Here is a 23660-nt window from a genome sequence, read left to right on the forward strand (position 1 = left end):
AGACCAAGTTGTTCCAAGCCCTGTCCGACCTGTCGCACTTTTGTCTTTACCTAATGTTAAGTTCCAGTTATTCAAGGTCATTAAACACCTATATCTGCTGGACAGAAAGACCACCATCTACAATGACATCATTTTGCAATGTAGTTTCTTTTAGACCATGAAAGCAATGATTAAGATCCTTCTCATAATTTCATTTAAATCATTTACTAGTCCCTCTATTGTTACCACAACGTTATTCTCCCTAACTTGCTAACATTTACATTTTTCTTCAAAACTGTATGCCAAATTTGACATAGCACTGCATCAAGAAGGCAAATCATATCTTGACTCAAAAATCAGAGTCCCTTTTGCCACAGCTTTGCAAATCTGCTTACTTTCACACTCTTTATGTTTTAATGTCTTTTTTTTTTTTTTAATTTAAAATCATTGCTTCTTTAGAAAACAGTCTATATGTTCTTTAATTCCCAAAGTAGCTTTACACTAGACCAGTGGTTCCCTATCAGGTGAGGCAGGCAGCACTGGGAAGTCACAAACTGACAAGAAGTCAGGCAGAGACCACTGAACTAATGTGGCTAAGCCTAAGCTGATTCCTACAAGGCCAGGCAGGACAGTGCCACCCTCCCAGAATGGGAGCAGTATGGAGAAGAATGAAAATGTTGTCCAAGTAGCTCATGGCTTTGTTAGATGGGTCCATCTGGGGAAGATGATGGCAATCCTTGGAAGCACCAAGCTTTATGTGGCAGGAGGAGCTAGAGAAAGCAAAGCTTGAGACTTTGTTGGTTTTCTCAAGTCAAAGCTAAGGACTGGAAATCAGGGCATTGCACTGTGTCTTATGATTTGTTTATAGGTGGTGTATCACAAAATGCAAATTGGTTTATACAAATTATCTCCAATTTCACACTTTACAGATACAAGGACTGTTAACTTTCTATTTATATTTTGAGATAGACATATTACCTCGTTTGAGAATATATTTGCCATGTGTCATGTTAATTTCCATGTTCTAGTTTCTTGAATAAAATGTGGTACAGCATGATATCTTATGGAAATCAGTCTATTACTTCACTAATTTTACCTTTACCAGTCAGCTGGTAATCTCATTTCTGAAGACATACCTAGTTTTGAACCTCCACTTTCTGCATATTTACAAATATTATAATTAACCATTTGTACTCTTTTTCTTTGTATTTTTCTTTACTTTAATGGAGTTTTGTTCCAATACTTGCATCAGAACACCACCAGACTAATACACCCATAACCGAATGTGCAATTTTTTTATTATTATTTTTTTTTAATATTAGGAGCTTTTATCAACTCCCCTGGAATGCCCTCAATGCCCCAAAAATTCTTGAAGAAAAACAATTATTGGTGGCTAAGAAAAATCCTCAGCCAGCTTTTTAATCTCTGCAGCTTAACATATCCTGACTGGCTAATTTCAAACTGCCTAGAATTTACAGCTTTTCAGCCATCTCCTGCAGTTCCTACTTTTCATTTATGACCATCAGCATCAGCTTCGTGCTTCTTCAATTTTGGACATGTACATATACAAATGCACACTTTTTATGTGTATATGTGTGCATATACTCACTTGCTTTCACTTTCCTTCACAGTAGTTTTTGAATTATGATCTTCTCTCTTATTCGTGGCTTTCACCAATAACTACTAAAACATTCTCAAAGATCTTCTAATTCTCATTGACTCCTGCAACCCACACAATGACATTCTAAATCCAATAGGAAAAGAAATGTAATGTTGGAGTAAGAGACTGGAAAACTAAGATAAACAGGAAAAAAATCCAAACATTATCTGCGTTCTCTTTTATGCCTCACAAACCTTGACGCTTGATGCAGCTATGACCTTCATTATCCGTTCATGCCACTCACCTCTGAACTACTATCTTCTTCACAGAGACACAGTTTGACTAAAACCTCTTTTTGCATGCAAAAATTCTACTGAAGATACTCAGCTTCTGTCTGTGTTAATTGTTCACGTAAAGACAAAGCTGTGTACACAGAAGAGTGTACACAGCTGACCTAATCAACTGATATAAGTGATACTCATTGTGCAGATTCAAGAATGCCTTTACCTTGAAAAACTGGAGTGTGCTACCCAAAGGATTAAGTTTATAGTCTTCACGTTACTTGCAAATTTTGCAGCTGAAAGAACTCTCTACTCATGACCAAAATCCTCAAAGTGAATTTTGTATCCCTCAAAGGGAAAAGAAAGCACATTTTTGTTTAGAACTCAAATAAAAATACAGCTGCTATTTTGCTCCTACAATATTCATCAGTCCAGATTGCCTGAGAAGAGCAGTGGGCATTTGTTTTCATTTTAAAATGAAAATGTGTCTTACCTCAAAACTCTCACTGACCTAGCTAAGTCCTACTGAATGTAGCAAAGGAATGAACACTACCCACTTTTCCTTGCCTTTTCACTAAATGTCAAGTATTTCTCCCCATATTATCTGAACTGACCAAATACACTTGAAAACAAAGATTTCTGAACAAAAAAGCAAAGTACAATACAAAATTATTCCTTTCCATGACTGAAACTTTCTCTGTTTTCTGACACTGACTACTTTGCATTACATCAGAAAATCCTCAACAGGATCATGAGATACAATGCTGAATGACACTGGTATCAGAGTCTTGAACACTTCTGGTCCCCAGTATGCGCGGAAAAATGTTGTGACAAGTTGTCTTGATAACCTTTACCTATGGTGGAAATAAAAAGCTCCAGTGAGAGAACCCATAGCAAATTTCGCAGATCTGAAGGGAAGTTAAGCGTATATGCATATATACACAACTACATGGTAAGTATCAATGCAATTTTAAAACTTTGACGCATTTGTCCTGCATGTTCCTACTAGTTTGCCAAATTTTCTTACAATTTACAGTTAAATATCTTGTATTGTAGAATGGGCAATTGCTGTATCACATTCACTTTACAAGTCTCTAGTCATGGAAAAATTAGTCAAATTATGTTTCAGGAGCATCTTCATAAGGGCAAAAATTTACTGACAAATTAAAATTAATTCTTCTATAAATACATTTTTATTCCATTTATGCACACAGCTCTTTTTACAGTTGTTAACCTCCTCTCTTTCCCCTTTTTAAGCAGCACTGAAACTGTCAGGAAGTACATTTTAGCAATCACTGCACGCACATCATGATTCCTAGAATTTAAAATGGAATTCTTGATGGTTCAGATACTGTTAAGACTGTCATTAGTTCTGCGAAGTATGTAATTTGTCATTTTGGAAGAAATGACAGTGCCTTCACTTGTACAACATGCTTTTAAACTTCCTCTCTCAAATTTGAAAATGCCAGCATTATACTCTACTCCAGGAGAGATATTTTTAAGGCTTGCAGGTCAGCTTGTCACAGAGCAATTTGTCAGGTAGTATTTTGTCCTCATTACGGTTTATTCACACAAACTGACTGGCCTGTCTGTGATGTTCCCCAAAGACAGTACATTCTGTCCTACCTGGTGGTAATGAAGGCCGTGTTAAATTTTCACTTTCCTCATCAGTGCTGCCATCATATTCATTTTCTCCTCCTGTAGCCATCTGAATGGTAGCTATACTATCCCTAGGAAAAAAAAACCAAAACCAAACCATATTTTGTCCATCTATTATTCTTGCGAAGAATTTCTAATTATTAGGCAATGCAAGCTGATACACGTCAACATAGAGTCCCCATGCTGAACAGCTTATTATATTCATATTCACGGACAGACAAAAAAAGTTGTTAAAAATTTAAAAAGCAGATAAAAACAGCAAACAAATTAAGGCATGTAGTAGCATTAGAATGATTCCTCTTCTATGGATATTTTTAAAATAAAAAGTACATAAAACCTTTTAAATTTAGGTATTTTTGTTTCCCAAGGACAAAAGGAATCAAAAAATTCAGGGAGAATGATGGAAGTACCACCTATGGAAATCGCAGGGGCATACTCTGATTGGAAAATCAACTGCAACCTAACAGAAACAAGGAAAGATTCATTGAATATTTATTTCGTGGCTACAGCATCCAGATTAATAAGTTGCTATTTGCAGTGACAAATTCTCTGCTTTCATGACTAACTACTATTTTGGATAACTAAGCACTTAGCCAGAAAGAACAGTCAGTCACTGATGGAGCCAAAGGAATGGAAATGAAACTAAACTAAACTATGCAGCAGGTATGATACCAAGTAACTTGGGAACATTAAGAAATACCTTGTATATTTGGCAGCTGCTGCAGATTCTTTAGCTTCATTCAACAACTTCTGTAAGTTTCTTATCTTTGCCTTCTTTTCATTCAGCACCAAAATAAAACGGTTATAAAGATCTGCCTCTAGTTCTTCTTTAGCCTCCACACATTTTTCCAGCCTACAATGTAAAATTAATTGTTATATTATTTCTTTTTAAAATTCTGTGTTTTCTGGAAGAAAATTCTGTAATGAGACCAGTTTTCCTATTACAGGAATCCCCATACCAAACCGTGCAGGACTCGTCCAACATCTTGTGACTGAAACAGGCCAGAAGCAGCTTTTTTTTTTCTCCACAGAAAAGTGCCGTAAACTTTGCTGCCAGAAGAGGAAAGTTTTCAAGGTAAAAATTTTCTCTTCATGCTTTTTTTGATAGGTACTTGCGTACGTGCATCTGAGACAACTAAAATTTAAACAGGCAAGTGTTCCTTAGTTTCAATGCTGAATTCACCAAAGTGAATACCTTAGCAGGACACACATAAGGAGATTACAAGTAGACACGATAAGACTTGACCTAAATCTGGACCACACACTCTGACATGAAATGTATTTGAACAGTGAAAAAAAAAGCAAGAAATAGGCAACTTCACTCCAACATGGGCTGAGATGACCACCAAACATGTTGGGCAACTCGGACCCCAACACAAAAGGGACATGGAGCCGTTGGAGTGAGCCCAGAGGAGGCCACGGAGATGCTGCGAGGGCTGGAGCAGCTCTGCTCTGGAGACAGGCTGAGAGAGCTGGGCTGCTTCAGCCTGGAGAAGAGAAGGCTCATTAAGGGGAGACCTTAGAGCAGCTCCCAGTGCCTAAAGGGGCTACAAGAAAGCTGGAGAGGGGCTTTGGACAAGGGCCTGTAGGGACAGGACAAGGGGGAATGGCTTTAACCTGACAGAGGGGAGACTGAGATGAGCTCTTAGGAAGAAGTTCTTCCCTGTGAGGCTGGTGAGGCGCTGGCATAGGTTGCCCAGAGAAGCTGTGCCTGCCCCATCCCTGCCAGTGCTCAAGGCCAGGCTGGTTGGGGCTTGGAACAGCTTGGTCTAGTGGAAGGCGCCCCTGCCCGTGGATGAGTTTTAAGGTCCCCTCCAACACAAACAGGCCTGTGATTCTATGACAGATTTAGAACTCTTTCTTTGCCAGGACTCTCCAGGCAGACTCGGGTGATACAAATCTTTGCCTGGCCATTTTCCATCAACAACCTTGTGCGTGTTGTTCTGGTGAGCTGGCAAGATACAGCAACCAGCTCTGGGCAATGCTCAGCAGGACACTGCAGCCACACCTGACGGCAACTGTAATCTTTACAGGCATTCAGACAAATTCAGTGCTAATAACTAACAAGAGTGCTGCAAACTTAATTTTGAATTGCACAGATACAGAGCTGAGATCTTGGTAAACCTGCAGCCATCACTGAACCAATCACAATTACTTGGTAGAGGACTCAACACTTAGAATATATATAAAAAAACGTCTTAAAGCCCTTAATTAGTATCTTCGGAGTATAATTTTCTTCAGGTTTTAAAGGGTTAATGTGCACCCATAGGTAGGTCAGTATCAATAAAACAAAACATAATGGAAATATAAAATTAAGAATATGGATGTATACTGTCTCATAAGTAAAGCAAAACTGGAATACAAGCAAACATGAGCACAATAAAAGAAGTGACTGGTAGCAATTGAGATCCTATATTTACTTCTTGTACTTCATAACTTTTTTAGTCCTTGGGTTAAAATACAGACATTTTAATACCTGTGATCATAACAAGCAAATAAACACCTTGAAGAATATCAATATATTGATCATGGTACTACAGTATTATAGCAAATAGTCATAACTTAAAAAAAACATTCTTTCCATCAATCTGTGTAAAAAAGTTTAGAAGGTTTCCTTTGTTACTAAATCCAAACACATAACAGATTTTAAAAATATTAATTTATAAGGTTAGAAATTTCAACAGACTTCCTATATAAATATTATTTTGTTCATACATCAACACCATAATGTAAGAAGAAAGACAATAAAAAATAATTGCATGAAGTATTAAGTCTACTGTGTAATGCTTTAGGGATATACTTGATAGTTGATAAATAATTCATCTAATTTAAATGCAAATAGCAGAACATCATTACCATATAGATCGGTTCAATAATTCGTAAATGAAAGATAATATGTACTAATCAAATACTAGGAGACATTCCACCTACAAAAGTTAACTGTTTAGTGGGGAATAAGTAGACAATCCACAAAAAATCATAAACCCTAACAGAGGGTCCAGAAGTGCCCAAAGATGCTTGAAACTAATTATGTTTGTATACATAAAAATGGTAAACAACGATTTCGTGTAAAATAGGGAATGATATCTGTCTGTATCAAAATCCTGCCTGTACAAAATCCTGTAGCATTACCTGAATTGCACTATCACCAAGCAAAACTGTCTGGGTTTCATTCCAATACCTGATCAGTTACAAATACAAGCTTAAGTGCAATTTGCCACATACTTGTGCCTGTATGTGATTTGTCTCACTGAAGAACCATCTCCCCAGGCCAAATGAAGAAACTGTTCATCTCAAAGACAAATTTCAAGTACAACAAAAAAAACCAGAAGTGAATGGTTAGAGTGGTGCAAGTCTTATTTGCACATGCCTTCCAATTTCTATATTCTTAGATCTGTTATGTAAGTGTAACGCTTTCAACGTGCCAGATGCACCCAAATTGATAGCCATCAGAAAGCTTGCACCACTTACTGAAAGCAGCTAGTAATAGGAATGGTTACGATTTTTGAGAAAACAAGGTAATTTAGAAAAGAAGGTAACTATCCAGTTCTTAAGTCCTGCCTAAACATAGTGCAATTAGACGTGCTTCACAAAAGATAACCTGAACTGTGTAACTTAAGGCATTTATACATTTTCCACATTCCAATACTAGAAAGAAAATATTCAACATCTCTGCTATTTATCCTTGTCCTCAGTCCTCTAAAATAATTACTGGTTTTATGGCAAAGCTCTTATATTTTGGATTCACCCTTCCACCAGCACTGGCAATGGTATTGGATTTTGATGAGCTAATGCTGAAGAGTCAGTTTCAAGCACCACAACTACCTAGCCTGGATTTTTATAAGCTGTTTGTGGTTTAAATATACTGTCACTAAGCCGACCACAACATAAATTAGAAGCTATTTTGATTCTGGCTTGTCTGCACTAATTTTAGATGTTTGATACAAAATACATACCACACCCAAATAAGAAATTTAATTTGCGTTTTATTGGACAAGGACTTATTTTGCTACAGGTTATTATTACTTAATTATCTATATGAAATAAAAACAATAGCTATTCTGCTCTGGTGTTTTTACTCACCCATTCCAGAGGTGTGCACATACACACTTGCCCCCAGGCACCCACGGGCAGCATTTTCAGAATAATCCTGTTGAAAATTTCCATAACGTCTCTATCTTGATAGAATCATAGAATCACGGTCTGGTTTGGGTTGGAAGGGACTTTAAAGTTCATCTGATTCCAACCCGTCGACATGGGCAGGGACACCTTCCACTAGACCAGGTTGCTCCAAGCCCCGTCTGGCCCGGCCTTGAGCACTGCCAGGGATGGGGCATCTTGCCAGATAGTGTCTTGGTAATTTTTATCTTACGTTTTTAGATCAAGTGCTGGACAGCCTAGCTAGCCAATAATTCTCACACTGATGTCACCTATGTATGGGTCATTTAATGGAAGCAGGGAAATGTTCGGCCAGGTAAAACCCTATACCTAAGTAATCACAATAAGCAAGATGATAAAAATTAAGGGAGTTACAGGGCATTTCTCTTCAAAAGGATTTTTCGCCTGCTTTTGCCTTTCGTCTTCACAGAAACTAGAATTGCTTAGGGAAGTAGTAGAAGCTCTTTCTGTGCCTGGCACAGGGCTGCCAGCAGCAAACTGAATCTGAGTGGATTATCCCAGGTACATTGAGGCAACTGCCAGCAGCATGTTGGGGCTGGTATTCAGCCTACAGATTTCTCACTAGGCAGATTTAGCCTCCTGAATGAGACTTACTTGCCATTTTACAGGCAGAATGGAAGGCAGGATAGGTTTGCATCTCAAAAGACCCCAGAGCGCTACAGGTAAAAGCTCAGAAAACCTTCATGATGGTCAACAAAATTAAGAGTAGGGAAATTGAAATGGGATGACAGCACAACCTGAACTAAACCACGTCTTGGAAGTCTGCATGCTATAATTTAATTCTAATGAGGTCCTGAAGAAAGAGATTTTAAGCAAAGGGAACTGCAGCGGCTGAAACTCTGGAGCTGATGTACATTAGCTCTGAGAGAAGAGGGGGCACAATTCTTCACATCACGTGAAGATGATGTCTTACCACGCAACACCATGAGTGATACAAAATGTGAAGCCTGAAATCATGTCTACTGAACAAAGACAGGCAAAGCTTTTGTTCAGCTGAGAAACTCACAACACCAGGTCCAGTGTTTGGAGCCAAAAGAGCAGAAAGACAGCAGTCAAAAAGAATTTTTAAAAACAAAACAAAACAAAACCAAAAAACTACAGAAAAAAAAAAGCGCCCCATGAAACCAAAAAAGCCAACAATATCTGGATAAAAATTATTTTTATTCTTCATTTGGCAAATATGGCCAAAGTTTAGTGACCTTACACTTCCAGCACTTATTTTGAAAAATCATGTTTCAGCTATTCGAAACATACAGATACTAAAGAAAACTTCTGAGAGCGAACGCTGTCAGGCAACTCTGACTTTTCAGTTTGGTTTTTTTTTTTTTAACTTTTTAAAAATGCCACACCACCATGGAAATTGATACAAGCACTAATGCCTATTACACATTAGCATGTAATGCAGTACAGCATACTGGTTATACAATACGCTATTGTTCAATAAACTGTTAGGCAGTAAAACACCACTTAGGAAGGCCTTACACTTGTCAGGGGAAACTCATTTTAATGAGAGAGAAACAAAACTAACTCCTCCCAAAAGTTAGCTCTCTTTTTCAAGGTGAATTAACACCAATTAGCTACACTCTTTCATCAATGTTCCTAAATGTAGTTTTTCAGATAAAGCTATTGAAAACCAAGATAAATCTCTGACTTGCATGTGCTAAGTGTTTTATGCTAACTGAAATAAGCATAAATTACTTCCCTACAGAGTGCAGTGGCAGACAATTCAGATCATAAATGCAATGGCAATTATAAAAATCTCTCACAAAATAATGGTACTTTTTCCTATAACACCACACTGGCTTTCCAATTCTGTCTGCTTTGACAAGGCAAACAGATTAAACCAATGGCAACTTATTTCCCACTCAAAAATACAAATATTTTAAACTGCTAGTCTCAAGTATTACAGGAAATAATGGAAAGCAAAGGGATTCCTGAAGAAAGTGGAGAGGATTCTACAGAAAAGAGGTAATTTTTTTTTCCCTACTTCATAAACCTAAAACCAGCTTTAGTTGCAAAGTTTGTAATACCACTTGTATCTTTGACATAGGAAGGAGATCGACAACTACATGGACAGTAGACAGATAGGCTCAAAAGTCTTTTCAAACAAGAAAAACTTGCGTGCTCCTTTCTACATATGACTTCAGAAGTGCTCATCAGCAAAGTCCACACTGACCGTGTAAGTATTCATGGGTTTCTCAAGGATCCCTTGTGAATGCACTTTTAAACTTACCGCTTCTCTGTGTCACTCCAGCAGCGGAAAAGCCTTTCATTCTCCTTTTGCAGATGCTCAGTTTTTGACTGCAGTCTTCCCAGGCAGTCCAGACAGTAACCAATCAGCTCCTTAACCACCTCCACTGGACTCAAAACCTTCTGTAGCTTCAGAGATCCAAGTCTGAACTAGGACACAAGGGAAGAATGAGTTACTTCATCTGTACTAGAAAGATCACAAAACCTCACTCCAATAAACTTTAATACATACTCAATAAGCATAAGCAATATCCTTACAGACCTCCAGTTCAAAGTGATAGAATAAAACTGTCACGAGAAGAATTATGGAACACATGGAATAATCTAGACACCAATTATTTATACAGCTAATATGTCTTTAACAGTCAACTGTCATTCAATAGGCGCAGGACGCAAGCACTGATATACTTTCTAATGCACAGGAAAAGAGATACCATGTAGCGAGTTTAACATGATATAGCAATAACCTGCTCTTGTACAGATCAGAGATCAGTAGTATAAAGGTGCAATCACAGGTTTTATATAAAAGGCATTTTTGATGTAATGCAGAACTGCATGAACTGAAAACCTAACAGTATTGCTAACATATACTTGTCATCTGCCCTATTCTGGTACCCACAGCAGCAATACAACAACATTACTGATAAAACAAATGAACATTAACTATCTTTTATCTAAAGTAGAACTTCAAATGCTTCTCTATAATGGTCGTATGCACCAGAAAGATGAAAACTAGTCCACAAATTTTCCTCTTCAGGGCTCAGCAAGTTCTTAATAATAAAAAGAGTCCTTCAATTAAATAAGTTGCCTCAATGATTCAATGAGATTAAAGGATAGGATCTATAATGAATAGTTGTATTTCTTCAGCAATAGGAATGTTTTATAGGATATACAAGAGGTCTGAACAGATTTGTCCTACCTGGTCTGGCAGAAACAACAGAAAATGGATGTTTCTATTATGTTAAAGGAAAAATAGCTGAGCCACACATACAAAACAGTATCACCTAAAGTATAATCATGCAAAAGTAGATCAGGATAAAAAAAATATTCAACATAACTGCTTGAGGCAAGTGAAGGAAGACATTAAGGCTGCTTCAAAAGGGTCATATCTGCTATCTTAAGAGAAGCAAAGCAGAATCATAAAATCCTAGACTGGTTTGGGTTGCAAGGGACCTTAAAGCTCATCCAGTTCCAACCCCCTGCCATGAGCAGGGACACGTTCCACCAGACCAGGTTGCTCCAACCTCCATCCAACCTGGCCCTGAACACTGCCAGGGATGGGGCAGGCACAGCTTCTCTGGGAAACCTGTGCCAGGGCCTCACCACCCTCACAGGGAGGAACTTCTGCCTAAGAGCTCATCTCAATCTCCCCTCTGTCAGGGTAAAGCCATTCCCCCTTGTCCTGTTCCTACAGGCCCTTGTCCAAAGCCCCTCTCCAGCTTTCTTGTAGCCCCTTCAGGCACTGGAGCTGCTCTAAGGTGTCCCCTTAAGGAGCCTTCTCTTCTCCAGGCTGAAGCAGCCCAGCTCTCTCAGCCTGTCTCCAGAGCAGAGCTGCTCCAGCCCTCACAGCATCTCCATGGCCTCCTCTGGACTCGCTCCAACAGGTCCACGTCCCTCTTGTGGTGCTGGCACCAGAGCTGGATGGGCAGGGCCTGACTTTGGTGCTCTGCAGTGAGTAGATGATATGGAATTTGAACTATCCTAAGGTACACTTCCACAGCCAATAGAGCTTACCGAAGCCATGAGAGACCCTTAGTGACATGGTTTAATGATGGACTTGGCAGTCCTGGGGGGTAAGGTTGGACTTGATGATCTTACAGGTCTTTTCCAACCTAGCTGATTCTGTGATTCTATGATGCCTCTCCATATCAAGAAGCACCACCATTTGCCTGGTTTGACAAAAAACTGAGGTACCAGGCCCAGAGAAAAGCAGAATGGGTTTGCTGACACCATCCAGACTTTGGCCAGCTTAAGCTACAGCAGAAGCATATCTTTAGGAAGGAGGCATCTAACTGCCTTGGCTTTGTTTGGAAATTCCTCCTGAAACAACAAGTTGCTGAGGGGTACATGGAAGCAGAAGGTGTCCTCTCTCGCATTTTGTATTATTAGAAGGATTGACATAACTGTTGTGGCATTTCCCTATGAATAGAACTATTACTCATCTTTTTAACTTAAATACACATTACTAACATCTTAAAAAAACCCCAACATATAGTAGTACATGCCAGGGAAGAGTTCAGTTTGTGTCGTGGTATCTCAACTATTAACATCAGAAATGCCATTTCATTCCATTGTCTCCTCAATTTAGTTAATTTTACTTGGGATGGCATGGAAGATAACCAAATCAAAAAAATGCGTGAAAACAAAGTGTAGCATTTGTTACCACTTTATAAAAAGTGATGTTTACTACTACTATACATGAGGGTTTGCTGAAAAATTGCTCAGAAAGACTTTAAAGGCATTGTTTGAAACAAATAACAGTCCTTCAACTTGAGTATTTTATCTGCTGAAGTTTCTGCAGCAACATGATACCATCATCAGCGTCTTCAGCAATGTTAATTTCTCAGAAAATGAGGAGAATCCAAAGGTTTAATCTTAAATTAGCCATTGATCTCTCTTTCAAATTCACATGTACTGTCTCTAACATGTTGTCTTCCTTTAGCTTACACGCATCTGATGGCTGTAGATGAAATGATGCATTTAATTTATTTTTGGAAATTAGATTACGTTATCAGTAACTCACAGAGTGACATGTATTTCCTGGATATCACACTTGCTGTTTGACAGCATTAACAATGATGGACATTTGCGTAAAGGAAACTGTTTTTCATCACTTGCAAGCCACCACCATACTATACGGATAAAGAATTCATGCCACACTTAATAGTAGCCACAGAGATAGAGCAGCACAGTAGTAAAGATAAACAGCAACACAATCTTCTACTTACACTGTGGAAGAAATAGCAAGAAGAGTACATCTTTTTGTCTTATGCTTTTAATGTAATCAATGTAAGGCAAGGTATGGGCAAATACGTTTAATCAGAACAAACAAGCATTGTCCAAATTACAGTTTACTCTGCACAAAAGAATAAAATATGAATAATTCTAAAACAGGTTAAAGTGAATAACAATAGATTTCAGCTGAAAGCCTGGCTCCACGCACAATCAAAACCATGCCAACCACACAGCAGACATTTCAAAAGCAATTATTATGATAAACAAACACGCCTTTTACTTAAACACGTTACATAAATCAATACTGCCAGTGCAACATGGAGTTTTGAAACTGCAAAAATACATCCTCATCTGCACAGACCTCTGCTGCGAAAGCATTTCTGAAAATCCATAAGAAAAACAATGTCGTCCTTTTTATAAAAGCTGATGCACTGAAAGAGACGAAACCATGCTTTGTGCATACTACCTTTCTTGATGAATTCTCATAACATAGAGGGGGAGAGGTCACACTGCTGAGAGAGCAAGAAACACATGCCAGCCTGATGAACTGCTGCCAACACGCAAGCCAGCAGAGAGGAGCGCTGGACAGACTTGCCACGCTTCTACAGGGACACAATGAATTTGGCTGGCTATATTTTTAGGTGTTCATTCCCAACTCTGACACAGAACAGTCGCTAATTCAGTATCTATACAAAGCAACTGACTGTTATGCACTTCCTTACATTAAACTTCCATGTGTTCACTTCTGTGTCTTACACACTGTGATCTATGGACCACTTCCAGGAGGCCCACAAAAGGTAAGCAAAGCAAGCCCATGACCAGGAGGCTTAAACATATTAGGTAGGTGCTCACATATCAACTGAAAAACACCCAAAAAAAAACCCCAAAAAACCACCAACCAAAAAACCCCAAAAAAACCCACAAGGCTTCTGTAAAATAAATATTCTGTATCTTTCCCCCACCCCCAGTCACCAAATCTAACTTAGGACACTTGTAGAAGAGAATTATCTGGGCTACATTACAACTATCTCAAGCACCTCAGTGCAGAACTCATGGGACATATAGATACAGCCCTAATTTAAACCAAAAATTAATGTGATACTGGATATGCAAAATCTGGTTTGCCTCCTTCACACAAGATGTCATGCAAAGTGTACCAAAACCTCTTCTTAAGCTGTTTCTTCAACATGAAATCATTCATTACAATGACCTTTTCCATCACCTGTTTAACAAACAGAAATGTTAGAACTAACAATAGTAACATTGTTATCTGAGCAAATTACAACTGATTGGTATTCCCTCTCCCCATTAAAGAGCCCAGTGTGAGAGACTGATAAGCCATAAATGCAGCCGTGGTCCATTTGACTTCCAAAGCATCATAGTAAACCACAAGCCATTCGTAAAACAACATGAAAAAAAAAGAAATCTCAGAACAGTTTTGCTTTGGAGTCCTAGTGGCGTCCCAAATTGGAGAGTAAGCTGGTAAAGGAACAGACGCACAAAAAGGCACAATTTTAGATCCAAGTTTTCAGAATTTGGGGCGGATGTAACTTACAGCACTAAGACAGAATTCTAATCACCTCCTGCTTAAGTCCAGAGGAGGCCACGGAGATGCTGCGAGGGCTGGAGCAGCTCTGCTCTGGAGACAGGCTGAGAGAGCTGGGCTGCTTCAGCCTGGAGAAGAGAAGGCTCATTAAGGGGAGACCTTAGAGCAGCTCCCAGTGCCTAAAGGGGCTACAAGAAAGCTGGAGAGGGGCTTTGGACAAGGGCCTGTAGGGACAGGACAAGGGGCAATGGCTTTAACCTGACAGAGGGGAGACTGAGATGAGCTCTTAGGCAGAAGTTCCTCCCTGTGAGGGTGGTGAGGCCCTGGCACAGGTTGCCCAGAGAAGCTGTGCCTGCCCCATCCCTGGCAGTGCTCAAGGCCAGGTTGGATGGAGGTTGGAGCAACCTGGTCTAGTGGAAGGTGCCCCTGTCTGTGGCAAGGGGTTAGAACTGGATGAGCTTTAAGGTCCCTTCCAACCCAAACCAGTCTGTGACTCTATGATTCTATTACAGTTAAATATTCTTTGGGAAGGGGGGAAGGAAGGAATCATAGAAAAGGATGCATGAGCTTTTCAACATAGTGCTCAGCTTTTGCTTGCAACTAAACCAAGAAATTTATCCTTCATCACCAAACCCATAGGAGTGAAACTAGAAACAATTCCAGGAAGATTCACTAGAAATTATTAGAGATCAGGATACCATAAGAAACAGCTAACTGGGTGGGATATCGAGATAAATAGATCTTGCTTACTGCATGTGTGAATGCTCAACATCAACACTTCACCGAGTTAGCTTTACATATAAGTTGTCTATGATTTGGACCATGTTTCCAAGGTAAGTCTCATTTTGTAGATTCCTGATCTCTAGATCAATTTATATATCTTCCAGCTGCTATAGCTCTCTAGCTTTGTACCATCTGCAGATGTAATTAATGCGCTTTCTACTTCCTCTTTTAGATCATTCAAGAAAACATTATGTAAAACAGTGAAGCACTAAACACTTAATTTATACAGAGAATGAGCCGATCTGCTGGAGGTCCCAGCAGACAAAAGACTGACTGTGACTGATACACTGCTCTCCTTCAATATCTGCTTTATTGTTTGCTGGAATTTTTTTTAATTGTTGTTTTTTTAAACACAGATCAAGATGAACACAGAACCATTTAGAAAGCTGTGTTCCCTTAATCAGAAATCACACTCAGCACATAGCCATTAGACCAGTATTTTAAGCTTAGAAATAGAACCAAGAAATAGAAGCTTATGACAAAACTGTCATTTTCCTATCACCTCTCACCCTGCCCACTGTTTGTCTTCTACAGATGAAGAAAGAAGTGATCTCAATCATAAGGCAGAAGATATCTTGGAAGTAAACCGAAAAGCTTCTGAAGTACTTTTTCTTCTAGTTACTGATGTTTATAGGAAGCTGTTTCACATAGGGGAAGACAAAAAAAGCCATTAAAATATGAGCCAGCACATATTTTTCGTGGAAAATTCTAAGACTACATGAAAATTATTTTATTCTATACAGACAGTGCATTTGAATTTCACATTAAAAATATATTTGCTACATAATCTTTGCATTACTACATTCCACTAGAAATGAGAGCTATATCTAACGCAATAAATATTAAAGGTTATGCACTGAAAGGAGAAGCCATTTACACAGCAGTGCCTGCATGCTCCCTCTTTCAGGCAGAATCTGAAGAAAAATACTAACAGTGAGCTAATTTCCAATAACAATTTTTCATTATGACCTTACTAGTTTCCAAGAAAGAAAAAAAAAGCCCATGCTGGAAACTCTCATTATATTTGCATTGCTGGCTATGATTTCTTTTTGTGTAACTTGAGTATTTTGACAGTCCTTTCTAACAGTATTTGTTATCTAAAATATATTTAAGAGATTCCATAATTCCACAAGCTAGAAAAAAAAAATATTTAAACATACAGATTTTGTCTTTTCTTGTCCTGGCAGGCCATAGCAATTATATATCGCGTGTCTCTCTCCCCAGGCTCCCTCTATTTACATTACATACTTAAATCCTAACCTATAATATTTTGATTTTCCCTTCTCTGTTTTGAAAATGATTTAACAATTTTTACACAGAGTACACTTACAGATACTTAGGTCTGATTTTGGAATTAAACTATTCACAGTGTGTGAACTAACTGATAAGAGTTTTAGTTGTACAAGTTAACCTACAGCTTGTAACAGAATCATCTCTAGCTCTCCTCACTCATCTTCCACTTTTCCTTCACCTCTGGAGCAGGACACAGAGATCCTTGTGCTCTGCTTCTAATCAATTTCAATACAGTATTTCAAACTGTATTAGCAATCAGCGGGGTTAGCATAGGATAGCAACATCTACATCCTTGCAGACAGATGCTGACTCCTGAAACATATTGTCTAAGCAAATGACCTTTCACCAGGGAAATATTAATGAAGAATTTGAGGTGGAGGGGAGGGGGAAATTCCACAGCAGCCCACCAGCATGGAGCAGCTGTGTTGTCCCTCTCTGTCTTTATCAAGACCTGCAGTTTCTAATAGCAGATGTGACCCCTGCATTGAAACAGGAAGGCCCTGCAGACTCATGGAACAATAGATCCTTTTTTCATTGCACTGTCCTGAGCATCTCTCAACCCCTTCCCGACACTAGAAGAGAGCTATGCTGGGGAGAGTATTTCTACAACAGAGCTTGGTCTTACTAGAGCTTAGTCTTTCCATGCTGCCTATTAATGCCAGTTCAACTGGGTCTTTGGGAACTAGAGAGGATGGAAGAGCAATCGGTGTTTTTTGTTAACAAAAAACCCACAGTAAGAAGCCAAATGTTTTCAATATTCAAAAAGCCATCTTAATAATCTCAAGAACTAAACCAAAACAAATTCTTTGCTGACTTATTTTTCAACACTTGCACAAATTTACATCTCGAAACTCTTGCTAGGAAACCATACTAAAAGCTATGGGCTAAACTATCCTGAAGTCACCTACTGATGACCTTGCCTAGGGGTGGTATTGAGAGTAAATTCTTTACCATAGAGTTATAGATTAGCCATAATACACAGGACAACACTGAATGCTACATTAACTCAAAAATAAGACGTCCCTTACATGCTTGGATTACAGTAGGCAGTGTAGGACACGGCAACTTACTTTTCTCAGCTGAGAGCTGGAACTCTTGCAAGACAGACAGGCTGTGATATTCAGAATCAGCCTTGCTACTGCTGGTTAAATATCAGCTACTTCTTCTGCTGCACAGACTCTGAACTAAGATAGAATCAATACTTTGGTAAAAATAAGTATTCACTATGCAAATATCTATGAATTTAAAAGAGGAAAACATTAATGAAAATTCATGTACAGGGTTAAAAGAATATGACCTACAAATGAGTGATGCTTACGCTTAAACAAAGAAAGTATTGTTACAAGCTTGAATCTGGAAAGCATTATACCATTTTTATTTCTTAAGTCAATCAGTGAATGGTCTTGACTTTTTAAAGCTGTGCCACTATTATCTCCAGGGAAATCATTCAACAGTAACCATGACATCCCTGGGTGTGGTAATAAAATGAGTACACTAGACTTTCACAATACAGTGATGACAATGTGAAAGCAGAGTTGCTTTTGTAACAGCAAACTCTAGAAAGCTAAGAAAAATTACAAAGTACCGTGTAAGCCAAAAAATCATGCCGGTTACATCAGTCAGGATAAAAATATGAGCACCAATTATAAAAATCAAGTTTAAGATAAAAATCCTGCCTTTCTCCGCTCTTGCCTTTCCCTCCTGAAATATTATTTATGAAAGAAACATTACTTCATCCTGAAAGAAAAAGTATCTTCCTTCTTGACGAAGGCATTACATCTATTCTAGAGCAAAACAGCTGACATAAGTGATTGCTATTTTTTCTCAGGTTTTTACTACATGCTGCAGAAGCCTTCCGCATAAATTGCCATCATATTAGCTCCACATCAGCTCATGAAATTCCATCTGGATTCACTATTTTGTATGGCAGGGGTTCCCAAATATTTTGGAGAGTGCTTCTATGCTTCTCACACTCTCAAACCCACACATTCATGGCACTGTGGCTCTCTTAATGATTGCAGTGCAAGGAGCCTACATTTGTACAGTAAACCAAGTAGAAATTTACATCATTGCCAGGTACTAGGATATATTTTTATTATAGATGTCTATACAATAGAAAGGCCACAGCGTGTCTGTTGCCAATGCCAGCAACCACCTCACTAAACAGTCCATAAGGCACATGGCAGGAGTTGGAGCATCCATGGACCACTTCCAAGAGGCAGTTTGCATGCAGCCGCCCTCTCTAGGAGGCTGAGAGAGTATAATAGCAAGGACACAAGACTTTTCCCCACCACTTGGCCTCTGTGTCTGGAAATATACCAGGAAATTTTAATTTACTGGTGCAGAGGTAACCACAGTAGACCCTAGAATACTGCTCTATCAGGTTTGCAGCAGAAGCCACTTTATTCTAATAGATTAGGAAAGATCAAGGCACACTGCCCAAGGAGGTTCCATGTTTCCCTTTTGATGGAATATCTGGATCCTGGGGAAAGAGGTAGAAATAAGGCTGATGAAGGCTCTGCCACAAATTGCTCCATCCATCCCTCATTAACCTGTACACTGCAGTGTGGGCCAGACTGGAAGCAGATTTCTATCCTGAAAGCTTTTCATGGAGTCATTTATTGGGAAGGACCTCCAATTCGACCTCCTGCCCAAAGCAGGGCCAGCTCAGAAGTCAGACCAGGTTGCTCAGATCTTTATCCAGTTGGGTCTTAGAAACATCCAAGCAGTGAGGACCAAGGGCCTTACCTTCAGAGCTGCTTCCCCAGCCCATCCCCGTCCAGGTGCTCTCCTGGTCCTGGGCAGGGCTTTGCTTTTTCCCCATCACTTTCATACCTCTCCTGCCAGCTTGTTTCCCCAGCCTGGCCTCTCCGGGTGGCAAGCCTGCCCTTGAGGGCATCCACTGGTCACTTCAGTTTGGTGTCAACTGGAAACTTCATAGATGTGCACTGCATCATCTCCTCCAAGTTACTGTTACATATAGGTGAAATAGGACAGGTCGCAGGAGAAACCACTGTTACTCTTCACTTCTTAGCAGCCTCCAGGACCATATGACCCATTAACCACTGTCCCCTAAGTCATACAGTCACAGAATCAACTGGGTTGGAAAAGACCATTAAGATCATCAAGTCCAACCATTGCCCCAGCACTGCCAAGGCCACCATTAAACCATGTCACTAAGGGCCTCATCTCTATATCTTCTAAATACCTCCAGGGACGGTGATTCCATCACTGCCCTGGGCAGCCTGTTCAATGCCTAACCACCCTTTCAGGGAAGAAATTGTTCCTAATATCCAGTCTAAACCTCTCCTGGCACAGCTTGAGGCTATTTCCTCTTCTCCTATCATTTGTTACTTGGGAGAAGAGACCAGCCAAACAGTTTTTTATCTATCTTGTTCTCTACCCACCCAACCTGGATGTAATATTGTTGGAAACAATGCTGAAAGCCTTGCCACAGTCCAGACAAACAGCATCTCCGCTCTCCCTTCAGGCACATATCCAGCTGCTTTATCACAAGAGGCATGGTAGAGGCAGACACAGTCTGCATGGTCTGGTATGATTTACATTTGGTAAATCCATGCCAACAGCTCCCAGCCACCACCTCCTCTTTGATGTGCAAAGAAATATGCCCTGAGAGGAGCTGCTCCATAACTTTCCCAAAAAACAAAGTGAGCGTGACCGACCTGTAGTTTCTTTGAGCATCAATCCAGTATTTTCTGAAGACTGGTGGAAGGTTTGACATTCTCCAGTTGTTTGGGATCTCTCTCCCAGTCTGTGAGACTTCGAATTTGAAAGGGAGCAATTTCATAAAAGCCAGCTTCTTTAGACACCCTCAGATGCAGCGCATCTGGTCCAGCGGACTTGGATGGGTTGTTGTGGTGGACAAAACAGTAACATGAAAAGCCAGCTCTGTTCAGCAGTCTAAATATCTTAATTCTTACTTGCATTTCCCTGAAAATTGGCAGCACTGTATTTTGACTGTCCATATTTGAGATCATTCCAGAAAGAAGCTCTCAACATAAAATCCCACTGCTCTGTTCAGGGGAAAGAGGAGGAGGACTTCTGTGAAGACTTTGATATTGTACCAAAATCTGAACATCATTTTCCTGAGACCTCACTAAGGCCAACTCTTTGCAATCACAGGAAACAATGTCACATAAACCCTTTCATAAAGGAATTTGAGTTCTTAAAAGAGTTTCTTAATCTCACTAGTCTAGCTGGAAAGCTGTTTGGGACATTTTTTTCTAATTTGTCTCCTAAACATACACACACACACACATAACTTGCATCCATTAGCTTTTGGACAGACACTGTTCCTTAGCTTACAGCACTTCTCCCTCTCTAGCGTTCAGTGTCAATAATTAACACATAATTATTTTTCTCTGTCAGTACTTATTCTGTTGAACTGAAGCACAAGTTTATAGCTTTGGCTACACATATGTTAGGTTCCCTACTGCTCGTATCACACAAGCTTCCTCCAAATTTCAATTTGCATTACTTGGCTGTGGATGACCAGAACCATGTAATTTTGAATATATACCATGACCATGCAAATACACAGAAAATAGACATAGAACTTATGTGACATTTGCAGATCAGTATTCAGTCTATTTGCATGTTTAATTTGTTTCTTAATCAGCTACTTATGTGGAGCTTAATCCCACCCATACTGAAACGGTCTTTTAGCTACCAAATTTTGACAGCTGTGATATGGTCTGGTCAAGATCTATCCAAGCTATGTTTCACTACCTTAAAGTGCTCTGTGATCATTTTGCAGAGCTTACTCTAAAGATTGTTGCTCATGAGAGTACCTTCGTCCAACCTGAAAACCATATATATCAAGAACCAAATGATATCTTTGTAAAAAAATGAGATACTTTTCAAAAAAGGCAGGAACTGATGAAAGCTACAGAACATTTGCACTAAAGCAATGTTCATCCCTCAAGGTGCTAAGCTACAGAAAGCTGCTACTAATTTCCCCCTCAATTTTAATGACCACTATGCAAGTGAATCACTTGAAATTAGAAAGACACTGAATCCTAAAATGCACTGCAGTGATAATTCTCAGTACCTGTAACATTAGATATTTCTTCCAATTCTTTCCCAGTGGTGATCAGACACAACATTCCACTTCACTAAAAGAATCTAAGCAATTGAAGTAAAAAGGCCAAAGGGAAAGGTCCAGAAAAATCAGGAGCACTAGTTACTAGTTAGAATAATAAATATGGAAGGGGCAACTACACAGAAACAGTGATAAGAGAGTCAATATTATGTAAAGACAAACAATTTGAGCACTTGAATTTGGGATTAAATTACTACTTCAAAATACAAAAACTGGCAGGTTTGCATTCATCCAACATGCATACGTCCAAGTGCTATATCTTCTTTTATGTGTCTCCTCTTTTATCATGCCCTTCTATACTTCAGGAAATACTGTCCATTCAGCTCTCTGCTAGCAGTCTGACTCTGAAGTGAATTTACAAAGAAAACTGAAGTAGAACATCCCTAAAAGGGTTTTTTTGGGTTTGGGGGTTTTTTTTTCATCTTTTTCCTCATTAATTCAATGGCTCCAGGAATAATCAGATACTTTCCCGCTTCACTGAGTTAGCAAGCAGGTCTGTGAGCAATGGAACTACTGAAGGCTGCCTTCCTATGGTTATGACTCGTGCTGGATCCCCTAATGCCTAAGAAGGTGAGAAATCCAGTCAAAGCTTTTCCCTTATTTAATGCATTCATAACTTCTCACTCCCATGAGGCTTTGCTTGTGTCTAATAATACAGTTGATCTCATTCCACAGTTTTTTCCAAAGCAGACATATGAATAGGGTCTCTCTTCTCCATCCAGCCACCTATTTCCACGAAGCTAGTAGGAACCCGATATCTTTGAGACCTTTGCTCCTGTCAAATTTATTTGAAATTGGCCAGCAGTTTCAAAAGTTATTGGGGAAAGAGGGAAAAGGTAAGAGACTGGCAGTCAGCAGAGGCACACAGCATGATCACATAAGCTTTGTTTCCTTAGGAAGCAGGATAAAACACTTGCACATTTTATTAATTTAAAACTGCCCTAAATGAATTAGGAAATTAGTTTTACTTGGAGATCTAAACTTGTTTTCTTCCTTGCTTTTCATGTAACTGATGGTGTGGCAATAATACAATAGACTCTAGATACAACATCAGGATTCAGGTCTCAGGGTTTAAATACACAAACAGTTCACAACTCTGTTAATTTAGATTTCAGAGGGAAAGCCTAATAAAACAGCTTAAATTAGAATGCATTTCCTACAGGCTAAGAACAGAACATGGGTCATTAGCATAAATCAACTGACACACAAACTTATCACATAGCAACTTACTTTCGTGTGAGGCTTGAGCCTCCCAAAAGTATGGAAGGATGCATGCCAAGGATTTTTTATTTAATCTGCTGGCATTTAATCTGCATTTATGTTCAGGTTTTGAACTGAACTATTCCAGAACAAAGCTCATTTAAAGGAAATGTTTGAAGGAGGACTGTGGGGCTCTTTTTCTGAACAGTTGATCACAAAGTATACATAGCATGAACATGTAACACTGAAAAAAACCCCCACACAACCCTTTCGATTAACTCCAGAAAACTTTCTACAAATGTTATGAAAGGTAGATCCAGATAAATGTGCTTTTAGAAAAATCTCCAAAATAAAAGTAAGACTTGCAGGAGTGCTTGTGATATTACTGTCAGTAAAAGTTCCAAGGTAACAAAATACGAATGATTAATACTGCCAAGATTAAAAAAACACTAGCACATTATGTGTTAGCTGTTGCATAATGGTAGTATTTTAAAACTACCTGTCAACTGATCATATTCCTCCATGTGAAACCCAGACTGCAGCTTTCTTTAAAAACTTCTTTAGTAAAACATAACTGAAATGTCTGGAGTAATAACTGAAGACAACTTGTCTTGGGAGCTACTTCCCTTCAAACAGTGACCTTTAGGTTTGGAAAGTAATGGAAACTATAAAATGCTTCTTGAATACACCCTTGGAACTAACATGCCAACATTTTGCAGTAATTTAAGGCTGACCCCGCCTGAACAAGCTGCACTCTGATGGTTAATAGCTCAATGATTGAACACGATTTTTTTGCTTGGAAAGAAAATGTAT

At 39.1% G+C, this 23660-nt stretch overlaps 1 protein-coding gene across 10 annotated transcripts in view; it reads right to left on the reverse strand.

Annotated features, from left to right (window-relative positions):
- Positions 1 to 23660, reverse strand: part of XRCC4 (X-ray repair cross complementing 4) — a 182140-nt gene that overhangs the window by 96916 nt on the left and 61564 nt on the right. For 8 of the 10 annotated variants that reach the window (XM_030511449.1, XM_030511446.1, XM_030511455.1 and 5 more), the window contains 3 exons: positions 9932 to 10098; positions 4220 to 4372; positions 3487 to 3590 (listed from right to left, as the gene is read on the reverse strand). In XM_030511449.1, the coding sequence (XP_030367309.1) occupies positions 3487 to 3590; positions 4220 to 4372; positions 9932 to 10098 (424 nt within the window). The other 2 variants (XM_030511450.1, XM_030511451.1) reach the window with 2 other exon arrangements.

This window comes from Strigops habroptila, chromosome Z (genome assembly GCF_004027225.2).
Source record: "Strigops habroptila isolate Jane chromosome Z, bStrHab1.2.pri, whole genome shotgun sequence".
Lineage (NCBI taxonomy): Eukaryota > Metazoa > Chordata > Aves > Psittaciformes > Psittacidae > Strigops > Strigops habroptila.